This window comes from Leishmania donovani, chromosome 32 (genome assembly GCF_000227135.1).
Source record: "Leishmania donovani BPK282A1 complete genome, chromosome 32".
Lineage (NCBI taxonomy): Eukaryota > Euglenozoa > Kinetoplastea > Trypanosomatida > Trypanosomatidae > Leishmania > Leishmania donovani.
In genome coordinates, this window is record NC_018259.1 from 100,175 (window position 1) to 116,323 (window position 16,149).

The 16,149-nt window shown below is 60.7% G+C and overlaps 5 protein-coding genes across 5 annotated transcripts; all 5 read right to left on the reverse strand.

Moving 5' to 3' along the window:
* Positions 1-581: 581 nt before the first annotated feature.
* Positions 582-1,286, reverse strand: LDBPK_320290 (hypothetical protein, conserved; the record flags this gene model as incomplete). The annotated part of the gene is made up of 1 exon (XM_003863400.1): positions 582-1,286. One exon carries the CDS (start codon positions 1,284-1,286, stop codon positions 582-584), a length of 705 nt encoding a protein of 234 aa, XP_003863448.1.
* Positions 1,287-2,535: 1,249 nt separating this feature from the next.
* Positions 2,536-3,567, reverse strand: LDBPK_320300 (hypothetical protein, conserved; the record flags this gene model as incomplete). The annotated part of the gene is made up of 1 exon (XM_003863401.1): positions 2,536-3,567. The coding sequence occupies one exon, from the start codon at positions 3,565-3,567 to the stop codon at positions 2,536-2,538; it is 1,032 nt and encodes a 343-aa protein (XP_003863449.1).
* Positions 3,568-4,616: 1,049 nt separating this feature from the next.
* Positions 4,617-6,905, reverse strand: LDBPK_320310 (hypothetical protein, conserved; the record flags this gene model as incomplete). The annotated part of the gene is made up of 1 exon (XM_003863402.1): positions 4,617-6,905. The coding sequence occupies one exon, from the start codon at positions 6,903-6,905 to the stop codon at positions 4,617-4,619; it is 2,289 nt and encodes a 762-aa protein (XP_003863450.1).
* A 1,012-nt stretch (positions 6,906-7,917) lies between these two features.
* On the reverse strand, positions 7,918-12,885 carry LDBPK_320320 (hypothetical protein, conserved; the record flags this gene model as incomplete). Its single annotated transcript, XM_003863403.1, has 1 exon — positions 7,918-12,885. The coding sequence occupies one exon, from the start codon at positions 12,883-12,885 to the stop codon at positions 7,918-7,920; it is 4,968 nt and encodes a 1,655-aa protein (XP_003863451.1).
* Positions 12,886-13,985: 1,100 nt separating this feature from the next.
* Positions 13,986-14,738, reverse strand: LDBPK_320330 (hypothetical protein, unknown function; the record flags this gene model as incomplete). The annotated part of the gene is made up of 1 exon (XM_003863404.1): positions 13,986-14,738. The coding sequence occupies one exon, from the start codon at positions 14,736-14,738 to the stop codon at positions 13,986-13,988; it is 753 nt and encodes a 250-aa protein (XP_003863452.1).
* Between the last annotated feature and the right edge of the window lie 1,411 nt (positions 14,739-16,149).

The window sequence follows — 16,149 nt, forward strand, 5'->3', positions numbered from 1 at the left end:
AGAACGATCTTTGCAATCATGTTGCCGGCTGCATCCCTTGCGGGTGGCTACTGCAAGTGCGTCTGTCGATAATGGAGGCGGATGGAGGAAAGGAGAACGACGCCCCGCCATCAACCCCCCCCCCTGAACCAGCCACCCGCACATACGCATTTTTTCTCTCTACGGCACACTTGTGCGCACGCTGTCGCGGCGAAGCAACTGGGACGTCGCGTAACCGGATGTAAAACACGAGACGAAACGGTAAGATCGTCAACAGTGACGATGGCCGGAGAGACGAGGTGGAGAGCCGTACACACAGCGAGAGGGGGAAGGAGGGAGAGAGGGTCGCAATGTGCGCGCGCAGCTCCTTTCTCTGCCTGGCTCGCCGTTCTCGATGGGACTTGTCAGTTGCCTGTCGCGGGTTCTCTGTTTGTATGCGTGATGCGAATGCAGAGGTGCTGCGTCTATGCAGAAGGGAAAAAGAAGGCATGTGCCAACGTGGTCAGCTCATCTGCGCAAGAGTAAACGTGAAGCCGGCCGGCGTGTGCGTGCCGGCAGCGTTGCGGCGAGTGCCGAAAAAAGTTGGACGGCGACCTCGCGTGCTACACCTCGAACCCCGACGACTCCATGCCGTTGATCATGACAGAGAAGTTCAGCTTCACGTAGCCGTCGAGTGGCCGTGCGTGCAGCATCACCTGATCGTCGCCAGTGCACAAGAAGGAAAGGTCGCGCAGCACCGGCTTCTCGCGGGTGAGGAAGCTAATCAGCTGCTGCTTCGAGGTGGTGCTCTCCAACTGCATCATGGGGACCTTCCTTGTGTGGTAGCCGCTCTTCATGGGAATAAAGCACCGACCGTAGCCAATGATCGACTCCCCGCTGCCGAGGAGTTGAGTGTCGTTGCCTTCAGCGCCCTTTCCGGTGCTCCCACCAGCGCCTTCGACGGTGTGAAGCGTAATGACTAGCTGCGGCCAGCCGAATGGGTTCGTGCTCGTCAACGCGAACTCAAAAGGTGCCGTGAAGCTAAAGTACGGAACGGGGCCCTTGGCGCAGTCGGACAGCTGCGTCACCACCTCAGCGTTGTTGCTGTACGTGGGCTCGACGAGATCGTCGTCGTCTGCCGCCGCGTCCTCGCCGTAGCCGCTGTTGCTCTCCAGGAAAGCCCAATCAGGGCCGAAAAAGAGCTGGGTGCGAGCGAACATGGACCCCACCTCTACGCACTCCGCGCCCTCCAGAACGCCGTGCACCATCACCTGAAATCCCTTGCCTTGCCGTATCGGCAACGCAGCAGGTGGTGCTTTCGAATTCATCGTTCTTATCGACTCACCTTCCCGGCGCGTACTTGACAGCACAAAGGAGAGAGACAACTCAGAAGGGCGGCGTGCAGGGATGGCACCGCAGCAGAAAGGGGAGAGAAGGGCGAAGGAAGGAGAGAGGGCTGTGCGAGGACGCGTACCGCACCAGGCGCGTCGAGCGATTTTCAGCCGCAGTCTGAGTTTCAAGAAGAAGCGAAAAAAAAATGAGCGTTGGGGCAAGCGGGAGAGATTCTGCGGCGTCAGTGAGAGACGCCTAAGGTGAAAATGCACCACAGGAGTAGAGATGCGCACTCCATGGCAGGGCGCACGGCGTTAGGACAGCCAAAACGCAAGGTTGAATGGCCCCTCTCCTGCATCACAGCAGCTCCCAGTCCATCGCGCGGCGTGGCGAGGGTGGTGCCGTGCACGTACGTTGCCTTCCAGGGGCGGAACCGGCCCGCTTTCCACAAGCACATCCACCCATACATCCACACATGTATGCTTGCATCACGTAACCAACGATGTACAAGACAACTGACAGACAGCACGAGAGAAGTTTGCATCTAGTTGAAGGGAGGAGGAGTGAACAAGAAGAGACGGCACACCCACGCCGAGTCTGTCGTACACACACACACACACACGCACGCGCGCACGTGCAGGAGAGGAGAGGAAAAGACGCGTGAGAGAGAATCGAGCAGAGAAAGGAGGGGCAAAAAGGGTAAAGAGCCCGGAATTGGGTGCGTCCTGTGTGCATACATAAACGCCCCCTTCCCCCTCCACCGAGCATTCTCTTCTCTCCTCACCCTTCCTCTGTGCCCTTGTGCTTGAGTGTGTGCCATCTAGAAGGTAGTAGGCGTCCATCTGTGTGTTATGTATAGAGATGTCTGTGGGAACGGGGGCGCGGGGGCTGTGTGTACACTCTGAGGCCCACATCGCGGCGCCTCCCACCATCTGCAGGCCGCACAAGGATGGACGATGATGTGGTGGTCACGGAGAGATCTCGTCACCACACAGACAGAGAGACAGAGGAGTAGGACACCTACGCACAGAACAACAAAAGAATATGAGAGAAAAGAGACCGAGCACCCGCATCAGACACCACGCACAAACGGCAACGACAAGAGCAACCAAAGTGGCCCGACACCGACAGCCACCCCCCCCCCCTTTAACCCCGCGACACCGACAGCTCTACAAGCATAGAGACAGCTCAGCAGGAGAGATCGCGCGGGGGGGGGGGAGGGGCGCCACACGAATCCGAGGTGCTCTATAAGCGCAGATAGAGCTGCAACGTATCCCAGTAGTAAGCGGCAAGAGAAACCACCACCACAGCCGGGAGAATGCAATGGTAGAAGCAGCGAATCCACAGCCGTCGCCATGCCTTAGCCCGTCGCACCGGCCCGCTGTACGCCTGCAACACAGCCTCGGCAATGCCGGCGCCGTTATCCAAGCTGTCTCTTCCCTCCGCAAGGGCGAAGGAAGCAGCCTCAGCTGCGCGGCTGCCCTGGTCGCTGCTCCTCGCGGAGCTGCCGGCGGAGCGGAGGAGGTCGCCGTAGTAGACACCGCTGGCCCTACCTGTGAAGTGGTCCCCATCGGCGCTCTCCTCCACCGGCAGCACAAAGGTGCGCACATCGTCCGCGTCCGCGATGTCTGTCACGCTGCTCACGCTCACCACCGTCCCGCCGGGGATAGGAGAGGAGCTGCCAGGCTGCAGCGAGTCTCGCCATGCGTCAGCGGCGCTGCTAGGACCAGGGGAGGGTGAGGGGTGGCTGAGCGCAGCGCCTTCGTCGACGTCGGCGACGCTGCGGAGTGAGAAGCGATCGCGCGAGCGGCGGATGAGGCGATGCGCCACCGGCCGCGCAAAAGAGATGCGCTTGTCGTGACGCCACTCCACGCCGCCGCCGGGCTCCTGCCGCGCATCACGCAGGGCGCTCTGCATCTTCTCAAAGGCGCCGAAGAGCTCGCGGAACGTCTCCTCGCTGAGGCGGCTGCCATGCTGAGCGAAGAAGTCCTCCATGAGGACGGTGCGGTGCTCCGCCATGCGCACCCACCGCGGCAGAAACGCGTCCTCGTAGTCCTCGGCGGAGAGCTGACCACAGCGGTACTCGATGCGCTTGCAGATAAACCCCTGTACAAACCTATTTATCGCCTCCACGGCCTCCCTGCTAAAGCTGGGCAACAGCGGCGGCCACGCCTCCCCCGACGTGCACAAAAGGCCCACCTCCATTTGCGAGAGAGGGATGCAGGGAGACTTGCTCAGCCTTCCCTGAGCATTGACATCGCGAGTGCAGAGACGCATGAGAACACGATCCAGTAGAAGGGCCGAGGCAACAGCGAGAGAGCAGGTGGGACACTCTTTTGTCGCCAGCACGCAGGCAAGCACGCAGGCAAAGACGCACAGCCACAGCCCATACACCGCACAGCAGCGAAAGCGGTGCTCTAAGATGCACGGAGGGAAGAGGGAGAGGCGGCACAGTCCCGTTTCACGTGGCGGTGCGCCGCAAGCACGACGGAACAAAAAAAAAGAAGAGAGGTGAAAAAGAGCGCGCAGTGGACGGCGTGGTGCTGCTCGCCGCGTGTTTTCTCGTCAAGCCGGCAACTTCAGAGAGAGAGGCGAAGCGATAAAAGGGTGACATCAAGCGACAAAGAGAAGTTCGTCTGAGGATGCGCGAACGGCTGAGCGGAGGATGCACTTCCGAGAGCACATGCCACCTGCATCTGCCCGCCGCGGGCCTGCGCCCAGCCACAGGCGCGAGGAGAGCAGCCGTATTGCCTGACGCGCACTGTGTGCGCCTACATTGCGAAGGCGATGCATGAATACTCTATGCCGGTAACTCTTCGTAGTTCCGCAACTGTCGCCATCGTCATCATCCAACGTGGCTCTTTCGGTGCTGGATCATTTTCGCGCTTGCCTTTCTATCGCTCAGTACGCACCACTAGACAGTCCTCGTCGCTTTTTCCACTGCGCGGCAGCTAAAGGGCGAGGGCCGGAGGAAGGCACGACCAGGCACTTCTCACGCACAAGCGAGCGAAGACACAGGGACGCACAGCTGCAGCGTCCACAGTTTTTGTTTTCGTTTTCGTTATCACGGCTATTTACATCAATCCCACAGTTGGCTGCCCTGTGTTGGCGGCTGGGGCGTGATGCCGCGGGCCCAGTGCGCCTCGGAAGAACAGCCACACAAGAAGAGCCAGCAACAAAAGAAAAGCACAAGACGCCATGGTGTCCATGGGTGCGCGAAGTACTGCCAGTGAGGAAGGCCACTACGACACCAAAGTGGCGAGGCCGATGAACACGCAGACACGCGCAGCGACGGTGTGGGTGTCCTTCCATAGTACCCCAAGCCATCACCCCGTGGTCTGCTTCACGCGCGCTGCCTCGTACGGCAGAGAAGGTAAGGGTTTACGTAGCATTGCCCGCAGCTCCGAGATGGCGGCGTGCACGTTCGCCGTGGCAGGAGACACCACCGATCGGGGAAGACGAGTGCGTGGGAGCGGCTCCTCAACGGTGCCAGCCGGCGCAGACGCCACTCTGTCTGCCAACTGAGGCTGCGTCTCCACATGCGGTGCGGCCGCAGTCGCCTTTCGGTCTCCGGGCACGTTGATTTGCGACGCCACTGCTGCACCGCCCACTAAGCCGTCGAGGCTGGTCAGGAAGAAGCCCTTGCCACCCTGCACGATCTCGGCCCCCTCCTCCGCCTCCTCGTCACTCATCTGGTGCGATGAGGGCGAGCCCTCCGTGCGAGGCGGGGTGGGAACGTGAGGTAAGATGGGTAGACGCACCGGCTGGAGCGGGGGCCCCCATTGCGCCGCCGTTCTTCGCGCTGCAGCTGGCCGACGAACGCCGCCGCCGCCTCGGCCTCGTGGCCTCGAACGACGTCGGCCAAGAACGCGATAGACGTCCATGAACTCGTTGTAGGGTGGCAGCGTCACAAGCGGCATCGTATCGTGCGCGCCGTGCTCAGCCTCTCGAAACGCCGAGGAGTAGAAGTAGCGCGTTGGCTGCTTCGGCAGGGGTGGTGGCGTGGCTCTCGGCGTTCGGACGTGGATTCGGTAGCAGTAGAAATACTCCTTCACCGTCCGAAACGGTGGCGAGACGCCTTCATGATGATGTGCATCCTCGCTTATCGGGCAATCTGGCTCGAGCTTTTCCAGTGTGTTCGACGCCGCAGCCAACGGCGCGGAGGGGCTGATGTGCGACGAGGAGGCGCCGATCGATGCTGCCCCCACCACCTCCGTCTCGGATACATCCGCCTCGCCCACCGGCTTTGGGATGTAGCGCGCCCAGCTCTGACGGTGCCACGTGTCCATCATCTCCGACAGCGTGCCTGGGCCAATGCTCTCCTTCTGAGATGGGAGAAGCGCCGCGTAGTACGCCTCCACAACGGCCTCGTCTAGTAGACGCTGCAGCTCAGCCTTCTGACTCGGTCGGCGGACCAGCAGTGGGTTCTCGCCAACATCGACACGGCGCAGTGTCTGGTGTAGTGCGGCCAAGGGTTGGAGGGCCTCGACGTTTTGGAAACGATTCCCTGTCAGACTCATCACCTGCAGAGACGGGAAGGGAACACGTCGCGGGCCGCTGTCGCCGTTGCACACACCGGTATCCAACGGGGGCACAGAGGAGAGACGATTCCGCGAAAGGTTCACCTCAACGAGTGCCGGCATCGTGCCCAGTGCGTAGAACACATCCGGTGAGGAGAGCTCGTTCGACTCCAGTGCGAAGTGTGTAAGGCGTGCCAGGCCCGACAAGTCTCTCGGCAGCGTGCGCAGGCTATTATGACTGAGGTCCAGCTGCTGCAAGGCGCCGAACGCCTTTAAGTGAACTAAGTGATGTGCGGGTATGTGGTTGTAGGCGAGGTCGAGCGCCACAATGGTGGCAAGCGAGGAGCTGCTCGACTGCGGCACCTCTGCGAGTGAAAAGATGTTGTTGCACACGAGGTGGACCACCTCTAATCCAGGAAGTGGGAGCACATGGCCCAGGCACAAAAGATTGTCGCTCAAGTCCACTGTCTTGAGGTGCGTGAAGTACTGCAAGTCCTCTGCAATGCTATTCGACAGCTGCGATGACTGCAGAGCCACATGGGTCACCTCCTGCGGGTCTTCGGCTTCGCACGCACTCAGCAGAAGAAAACCGTCCAGCACCACCCCGTCCTGGTTGCCCGCCACCCGCGCTTTCTGCTGCGCCTCTTCGCTCTCGATGCGCTGTAGGGTGCGGCGAAGGCGGCGTCGCTCCTCACGTGTGGCGGTGTTAAGCGGCTGCGGAAGCCGGAAGTAGCTGCGCATGTTTCGCTCCAGGGCACTGGCGTTCTTCAGGATGCGGAAGCCATGCGGGTGGACGAGGAGGTTCGGTGGCAGCAGCGAGCTGCCGAGAGTGGACGCCATGTCAACATCGCTGCCTAGCACCGCGAGAGGCGGGCACACAGTTGCCCAGGCATTGGACGTCAAAGTCGCCCCCGCAGCACACTTGAGCGGCACTGCAGCGCGCTCCTTACCACCCTGTGGCGCAGGTTTATGTGTTGGCCTGCTGTCGGCTGCCTCTGCTTCTTGTTCGACCAGGTCAGACGGCGGAGGGCTTTGAAGTACATCGAGATGCATAGGAACCTCCCCCTGCACTCCAGCCTGCATCGCAGGGTCCATGGCCGTTGCGCGCTGCCGGGGTGGGAAGAACGATCGGCTATGCCGCGCCAGAGGCGTGCCGCCACACAGCGTCCGCCGCGAGGAGCAGAGGCACGTGTCGTTTGGCTTGTTTCGACACGACGAAAACAAAAAAAAAAGACGGGGAAAACCACGGCAGCTATGACGACTCACAGGCGCTGCGTGGCCATGATAACAACGCGCGCAGAGGGCGAGGGAGAATAATGGGGATGGCGACGAGAGGGGGATGAGTGGGAGAAGACGGGGTTGCAGGCACTGGGCTGAGCGCGTCTACTCCCCGCGAGGGTTCGTGGTCTCCGTGGTAAGTGTGCGGTTCAGCGGCAATGGAAAGGGGTACAAGCTCCAACGGGGAGAGGTGAGAGTCAGAGGAGCCTGCTCCACCGCTGCGCTGGTCGTCAAACGAGCCACCGCAGACAGCAGCACGCACCATCTCTCCTCGCCTCTTGCTTTTCCTCTTGTTGCTACACGCGGTAGTTTGTAGCAACAAGTGGAAGCCTTCCGCGTGCTGGTCAGCGCGTCGTGTCCCATCCATGTGAGTGGCCGACTCCTTCGATGGGCTTTTTATGCTTCACTGCTGCTGTTATACATCCAAGCGAGAGCGACGGAGAGCAAAGAGAGCTGCTCGCCGACAACACGGAAGGAGTCTGTGGCCTCTGCCACCATCAAAGTCGGTCAATGTGAGGATGAGACCGGCTGAGGTGGAGGCGGCGATGGTGGCGAGAGCAACGGACAGAGGAAAACTAAAAAAAGAGACTAGCCATGAAAGCACGGCAGCCAGCACACACGCACGCGCAACGAGAGGCAGTGAGGAGGGGAGGGGAGGCGAGCAACAGCACAAAATATATATGCACAAGAGAAACGTCTGCCTCCTCTCCCTCGGGCACGCACATCTGCACGTGTACACACGTCCATACCCACGGGTTCTTCTACAGCGGAGTGCGAGTGAGCCTGCCATGCAGGAGCTGGAGGGCACACCGCCGTGCCGTCGCCTAGACTAGACGGCCCGATCTACTTCATCAATCACGCTGGACCGTCGTGTGTCCGTGCTCGCCTTTCGACCTCCTTCCCACATTGCCCCAGGGGCGCCGGCCGTCATGACGCCAGGCAACACGTTAGCAAGCGACTTGCCGTTGGCCTGGCAGACCCGCTCCATGTAGTCTGTCTCAATGAAGAACTGCGGATCGGCGCCGTGTTTCGGCATGCTCTCCATCACCTTCAGCGCGTTGTTCGACTCGCCGAGCTTGTCAAAGTAAAAGCGCACCATGAGAGCAAACACGTCGCCAATGCGGAGGGCGTCTTGTATGAGATCGTGATCTGGGCTGGAAGGGCGGCTGCGTTTGATGATGTCAGAGCAGGAGGCGATGACGCTGTCCGCCTTCGCCTTCTCCGCGACAGAGCCACGGTCGGCGACTACCATAGAGTCGACCGTCTTCTGCGCCTTCACGAACGCCTTCAGTACCTCGGCGCGCCGCTTCAGCTGCTCCACCTTCTCGCTGTCGATGTTCGCCTTGCCCGCTGACCCGCTTTCGGCCATGGCGACGCATTCCTCCAACGCACGCAGCGCCTCTGGGTAGTTTCGGTTCTCGTCGATGTGCAGCTGCGCGCACGACTCATAGAAAACGAGCAGATTCGTCCATGCTTTCGCCTTTGTGTAGAAGAGAATGATGCTCTTGTAGATGCTCGCGTCGGTGCTCCAGTTCTGCGATTGCAGGAAGTTCGCAGCCATGGTGTAGATTTCCACGTTGCGCGAGTGGTTTGCGAAGAAGATGACCTTCTCTGTCTCACCGCCACGCATGAGCATCCGCATCGCCTTGACGCGATCGCCAGCCTGAGTATACTTTTTGCATGCCAAGGACCAGCTGCCCTGATCCTTGGCAATGTGGGCCACCCTACGCAGCACCGCCTGCCTCTCTTCCATGGACAGCTTGCCCATGTCGCTCGTCATAGACTCTGCCATCTCCTCTGTCAGGGTGACACTGCGCGTCTCGCACAGCTTCAACGCTTCATCGAAATGCTTCGCGAAGAGGAGCATCTCCACCGCTTTCTGGTAGTCGCCCTCGCTCTGGAAGTGGTCCGCCATGCCGAGGAAGACCGCCGGGTCGGTGGAGCCGCTGGCAAAGGTGGCGCTCACCTCGTGCAGGGTCTCGTACAGACCGCCCCGCACGCAGGCGTCGAGGGCGCATTGCACGGCGCCGATGCGGCGGTACAGCTGCACGGCCTTGTCGTACGCCTGCTGCTTCTCCAGCGTCATCGCCGTCTCGAGCATCAGGCGCTCGTCGGAGCTCTTTATCGCCAGATTCACTACGACGCCGTACTGCTCCGTCTTCCACGCGACGCGAACACCACTGCGGTATGCGCCGGCAGCCTGGTAGTACTGCAGCGCCAGCTGAGCGTTGCCCTGTCGCTCGTACAGCTGCCCTACAAAGTACGCGGCACCCACTGGATCGGGCTCTCCTTGCTCGTCGTCTCCGCAGTGGATCGGCGCTGCGGCGGCAAAGGCTTGCTGCTGCTGAAAGCGCGTCTTCGCCTTTTCGATCTCCTTATTCACCAGTTGCACTGCACTGTCCAGCTTTGGCGGAGTCAGTGAGCACAGAATTCGAACAACGTTGTAGACGTCCTCGCCGGCGTGGTAGAAGCGCAGCGCCTCCTGCACATTGCGGCGCCGCTCGCTGTGCTGCGCCCACCACAGCAGCAGCTCGCGATTTTGTGGAAAGATGGCGGCAAAGGCGGACTGTCGCTCATCACGCCCTGGCTGGGCCGTCGGCGCGCTGGCGCCGGCCGACGGCGATGGCGGCTGGCTCTGTGTCACCATCAGCTGGCGGAGCTCGTGCATGCGGTTTGTCTGGAAGAAGATGCGTGGCACATCGGTGCCGGCGCACTTGGCGTTGTAGTACCACATGATGGCGGCATCCATGTTCTGAAGGCTCTCCATGAACTGTGCGTACTTGTACGCGACCGGGCGAATGCGGGCGCGGTCAAACCGCTCGGAGTGACGCTGGGCGTGCTCAAACTTGCCGCACGCCATGTACACATCGGTCAGCAGGTCATAGCGTTTCGACTTGCGCAGCAGCTCCTCTGCCTCCTCGGTCATGCCCAGGCCGAGCGCAAGCGTCGCCAGTTGCACGCCTTTGTCATCGGGGTAGTCCTCTCTGGCCTCCCGCAAGGCACGTGCGGCCACGCAGTCCTCCATCGTAGACAAGCACACCGCCGCCACGTCGAGGCGCCCGCTCGTCACGCACAGGCGAGCCAGCCCTTGCCACGCCGCCGGGTTCTTGATGCTCTTGACACACCGGTACGCCTCATCCATGTTGCCAATAGTTGCATAGTAGCTAAACTTCATCAACGCTTCCCGCACGGCCACGTCCTTGTCCGACTTCAGGCCCTCAAAGTCGCGCAACCGCTTCTGCTCAATCACGTAGTCCTCCGCGTTGTTCGGGTTGCCGTTGATCTTCACAGAGGCGAGCAGGAAGTCGGGGATGGTGAGGCCTACCAGACAAATTTGATACCGTCGCATCGACGCAACGTTCTGCACGACCAACCCGTCGTGCGTCGCGAACAACGTGACGATGTTGTGCGCGCGCTGGGCAACGTAGTTTGTGGCGCCAATGGACCCGCGGCGCGCATCCTCCAGCTCAGCCTTCTTCTCCGCGTAGTTCTCCATGTTCGGCAACGCCTCGGGAAGATTCTCCTGCCCAGCTGGGCGATCGGCGCTCTCGTTCTTGTCGTTGATGCCGTCCGTGCCGGCCTTTGGCGTCGCCACCTCCTCTGATGCCGCCTTCTTGTCATCCGTGTGGATCTGGTATGTCTCACAGGCAAGCAGGATGTACTCGAACTCGCCGACGGTGCCCGTGTTCGGCTCTGGTGTGTTCCAGTAGACAGAATTCGGCATCTCATTGCGGCTGCCGAAGTCAAAGGACGACATCTTGTCAGTGTCGGAGTCGTACACCCAGATGCGCGTATCAGGCAACGCGAGGGGTCCCAGGCTGGTCATCAAGGCGACTCGACGGCCTTGCGCGTTCACACGCGCCGTGGAGACCGACACTTCGAGCGCATTGGTATCTTTGGCGGCAGATGGTGCCGCTGCTGGTGCGCCACTAGCAGTGTCCGAGGCAGTTGACTGTGATGCGCTGGGAAACGTCAGCGGGCGAGTTGGCCCGGCTTGCTGTAAATCGCGCGACGAAACCCGGGCGAGTCGCAGGTAGTTCTTCGACGATACTGCCACGAGGTAGTCGTTCATGATGTCTATGATCACTGGGACGCCTTCGGACTCGGTAAAAGTCATCTGTGCGATGGGGGCGAGCTGCATCGTCTCGAACACGATACGATTGCCCTTGACGTAGATGAGGCCGTCACGGTGTATGGCAAAGGCGGGGCTCGTCGTCAGCACAAAGTTCACGAACGTGAATTCGGACGTGGCCTCGTTGATGGTGTATAGGTCGATCTGCGACCCGTTCCAAAGGGCGATGTTGGGGAACGCGATGGACAGCCCGCGCACGTTCCCCTTATTCTGCAGCAGGCACTGGCACCCCGTGACACTCTCGATCACCACCATGTCCGACGAAATCTGCGTCACCGCAGCGACGCCGTCCCAGGAGCGCTTGCGGATGATTTCGTGCAATACCTGCAGCTCCGAGCCACCACGACACAACGCCACATCGCCAAAAGCCGTGAAGACGACTCGGTCGACGCACTTGCCAACCTGGTGCACCGCTATCGCCTCCCACTGGTTCGCCACCCCGGCAGCCGCAGCGAACGGGGAGCTGATGGTCGTTGTTTCCCTCGCCTCTGAAGCATGGTGGCTTGTCGACAGGGATGCGGCGCGGTGCTGAAAGACCGCCAAGACGCCCTCCACGGTACCGACAGTCAGAATGCCTTTGGCGGCGAAGGCCGCCAAGGACGACACGTGCAGGTCAGGCTGCGGGAGCAACAGCACATCCATCGACTCGTTCGAGAGGTCTAAGACGCGCACGCGATCATCGCCGCTGCCAAAGGCCACGACACCAGGCGAAGCCCACACCATTGTCATGGTAATCCGCTCGCCCGTGGCGGCAGACGTGGTGGGCGTGGTGGAGGGGGCCGATAGCTTGCGCCGCAGCGTCGAGCTACCCTTGATGTCCTCGTCTACACGATACACCTCAATCATGCAGGTTGCGGTAAGCGTAACGAGGGTGCGGCTTGTGGCGTCGTAAAGCACCGACACAATTGCCTCCTCCTGTCTTGCACACGGAAAAAGCTGCTGATCCTCGTTGATGGCCGCCACAGAGCTGCTACCGTCGGCAAGAAGGAAGCTGATGTCGTCATCGCCGACCTCCGCAGCAGCGGCAGCGGAGGCGCCATCGTACGCATTGAACACTGTCGGAGAGTGAGGAGTCTTGCCAGGGACGTGAATGATGCGCACAATTGGCTCGCGCGCCTGAGCGGACCAGAGGGGTTTCAGCTTAAAGTTAACGCTCGTCTCGGTTGGGGTCTGCTCCAGCATCCACATCACCACGTGGCGCTGCTGGGATGTGGAGACGAGGTACAGACCACGCGTCGACCACTCCGCGGCTAGGACTGCTCCGGCGCCGTGTTCGCGAACTGCGCCCTCCGCGTTACTCTGCACAGCTGCCCTCGCCGCAATCAACTGCACAGCGCTGCGTGCGGCCGCCGTGGTGTAGTCATCGCCCAAGGCAAGACTGCTCACGGATGGCATCAACCATAAGCTCATCTCCCCGTTGCTCCACCCAATCACGAGAAGCGCCTCGCTGGGGTGCCACGCCAATGCCGTTGGCTGATGCGTGCGTCCCGTCGAGCCGGCAGGCTCCGTCACCGGGGTCAGCACCTCACCTTCGCTGTTCGTGATGAGCACTGACGGCGGATTCGCCCACACGGTGGCGAGGAGCGGCTTGCGCTTGTGCGCCGCGATGAGGTGCTCCTTCAGCTGCCCCTCATGTTCGGGAGTGTTTACCACGAAAAGAGACATGAGTGCGTGGCACTCTTACTGATCCGTGTGTGTACGAAGAGGCGGCCAAGGATCAACGGAGGATGCGGCGGTGATGCGCCGGCAGCGCTACTCTAAGAGTCCCAACCTACGCGCAGATGCCGGTGAATGTAAATGCCAATGCGTTGTGGTCGTGCGACTAAGAGAGAAAACAAAGCCAAACACAGAATATACATAACATGAAAGATGGCCGGAGCACACACACGCACACGCCCCACTGCGCACGTGCAACTCGTTTCGTATTCGGCAAACGAAGACTGGAGGTGGAGGAAGAGAACGTGAAAAACACAACGCGAGCAAGGAAACTGCAAAAGCAGAAAAGTGGGAGTGGCGGTGCGTCGTTGCAGTGTTGCCGCGTTGTCGCCCGTTCGCTCTGACTCTTGCTCCGCAAACGAGAGATGATGTGGTGAAGTAGCTGGTGCGCACAGTGGAGAGGGAAGTGTGAGGTATCTGCCTTTCTGCTTCTACTGTGGCTGGGGTAGGTAGGGGAAGCTCACGCATTCAAAAATGAGCGGGGGAGCCGGAAGTCGAAAAGAGCGCGAATAAACAAGCGTTAACGAAGAGAGAGGCGGAGGCGGAAGAGTTCCTGACACAGAAATGACATCCAGCGCAGGTGAGGTTGGCAAACTTTGCGAGACAGCGTTGCTCTCGGGATCCGTCATGCGACGAACGCCGCCGTTTGCTTAGGACAGCGCGCATGTGCGACGAAACAGAAGCAGAGAAGGAGTCCCTCGCGCTGCGTATTCTTGTGTACGTGCGTGCGTGTTTGTGGGTGTGCAGTGTAGAGGCGCCTAGATCAGCGGCGGTGTAGGGCTTTGAGAGCCACAACAAAGAGCGTCGAGGAACACAACAGAGGTAGGAGCTGAAGCCAGCAAATCCGAAATTGAAGTCCAGCAAGGGCACGGCGGGGAGCAGACACGCACGACGAGAGCGAGGGGAGGGCAATCAAGCGCACGAAAAGCATGAATGGCATTTCCAATGCACAGAAAAAAATGCATACAACGTGGTTCAGCGAGAGACAAGGGTGCATGAAGGGTGCGAGCGACTTGCCCGCAGCACTACTTTCCCCTCTCCTCTTTTAGCTACATGTTCGCCACAGATGCGGGCGCGCTCGTCAGCGGAAGGGGAAGATGCGCGGCAACAGCAAGACGATAGTGCCTCGTCTTGTCCTCAAGCTTGAGGGGCAGTGCCCGTGAAGTCGACGGACCTCGGTAAATCCAGACAGCACTGCGGAAGGCGCACGCCTCACTTGGTACCCACTTCAGCTGCCCCCCTATGGGCGGAATATTGTACTTGCGCTTGCCCTGCCGCGTCTTGAGGACGACCTCCACAGGTGCCTCACTGCTCGTGAGAAACGTTCCGTGAACTGACAGATCGTCCAAGAGCATTGTGAGTGCCAGCGTGCCGGTGGTGATGATGCCTGCACAGTGAGGGGTGTGCGAAAGGACGTCCCTCACAACGTTCGTGCGCTCGAGCGCCTCGATGTTGTCGTCTGCCGAGGTGCCAAGGCGACGGCGAACTCGTCGGCATACATCGAAGAAGCCCACAGGCTGCGAGTCAGCAAAGCGCACGATACGAGCCTCATCCAGTGCCCGAGTGGCGGCGTGGCAGCTTGCGTGCTTGGACGGCGCTGAAAATAACGAGGAAGCGCGTGAAGCGGCTGTGTAAAAAGCATCGGCATCATCATAGAAGACCTGGCCGAGCACCTTCCACATGTCGTTGTTGGCGTTCGGGTAGTAGAAGCGGATGCTCTTCCTAACGGGAGGGAATGTTCCACAGAACAGCACGCGACTGTCAGCATGCACAACTGGACCAATAGGGTGATCTTCATCCATCGCCAGCCTTGTCTCGGCAGATACGGCAGTGGCGGGCTTGGTTGCAGCGTCTGCGGTAGTGACACCAGAAGCACCTCCGGCGCGACACATTGCCACAATTCTATTCGCCGCGGCCCGACGCTTCGCCGGTGCACGGGAAGCGCCCTTGACGCTTTTCAGTGCCAAGTACGCCATGGCAAAACTCAGCAGACTACAGACGGAAACCGGCGTACGCGCGTGCGCGACGCGTAAGAGAGAAGTTCAAGAGCGATCAATAGAGCGTAGCGTTGCCAAACAGTGGCGGGCCACCAAGGTGGTGCATCTGCACGGGTGCTCATGTAGTGAGCGGGAAACGTTTCGAAGGGGCGGCCTGTCGTCCCTGCCCGCGTTGTGCGACGGTAAAGGACTAACAGAAGCAGAACAGGTAACGCAAAACGGTGGGTGAGGCACAGGCATCATTCGCCGAGAAGTCGGTGCAAGATCTGCCATCTCTAGATCGCGGTTCGGCAATCAAGCTACATACACCCACGTAGGGTACTCAGCGAGGGACTGCGCACTTGAGGCGTCATTTCTTTCCACAATGTGCCCGTTCTCCGCCCCGAAATATAAGTGAAACTCTACTCTACCCCCACCCGGCCTGTCACAGACCCCATCGTGTGGGGCGAAGCAGCGCAAGGCACGCGCGTTGCAGCAGTGCGCCGACCCGGTCATCCCAGCACGGCCACCTGCCCTCGAGCTCTACCCCACCCACTCGCCGCCTCGCCGGTCGCCAGCTGGTGCCTCCCTCCCTTCTCGGAATGGGCGCGGGCGCCGCTGCCCCCGCCCTCCCCCCGCCCGCACACCAGTGGGCGGTGTAGGGGCCCGGGCGGGTTACTCTCGAGACGCGGTGACACGCTGCCGAATCATATGGATGGCACACGCGTGTTCACTGTCGCCGGTCGCCCCGACGCAACGCCCAGCCAGGACCCGACCAACTGCATCAGCAGCGATACGTCGCCCGGACCTCCAGCACGGCGCCGGCGCCGGCGACCCTGTCACCACCACAGGTGGTTCGGCACTTGGTCAGCGATAGGGTGGCCTCCCGGCTTCTCCAGAGAGAGAGAGGGCGGGGGTACTGGGCCCTGCGACACCGCGCATGGAGGCCTCCCCCTTCCTGTCATCAAAGGCTGCAACGTTGAAAACACGAGAGAAAAGGAGACCGAACACGTCTCCGCTCAGTGGCGAAAAGGCAGGCGGCGCATCGCATCAGAGGATGCGAGAGAAGGTCGTTGAGGCCCGCTGCAAGCTGCGCGCATGCTTCCAGCTCTGGAGCGCAGACCAAAGAGCAAGAAGAATGCGCGAGCGGAGTGACGCAATTGCCCGTTCCCGTAAGCTGCACACAGGGGGACAGATAGAGACGCCCGCACCGTCCTCCACGGCGTGGATGTCGGCG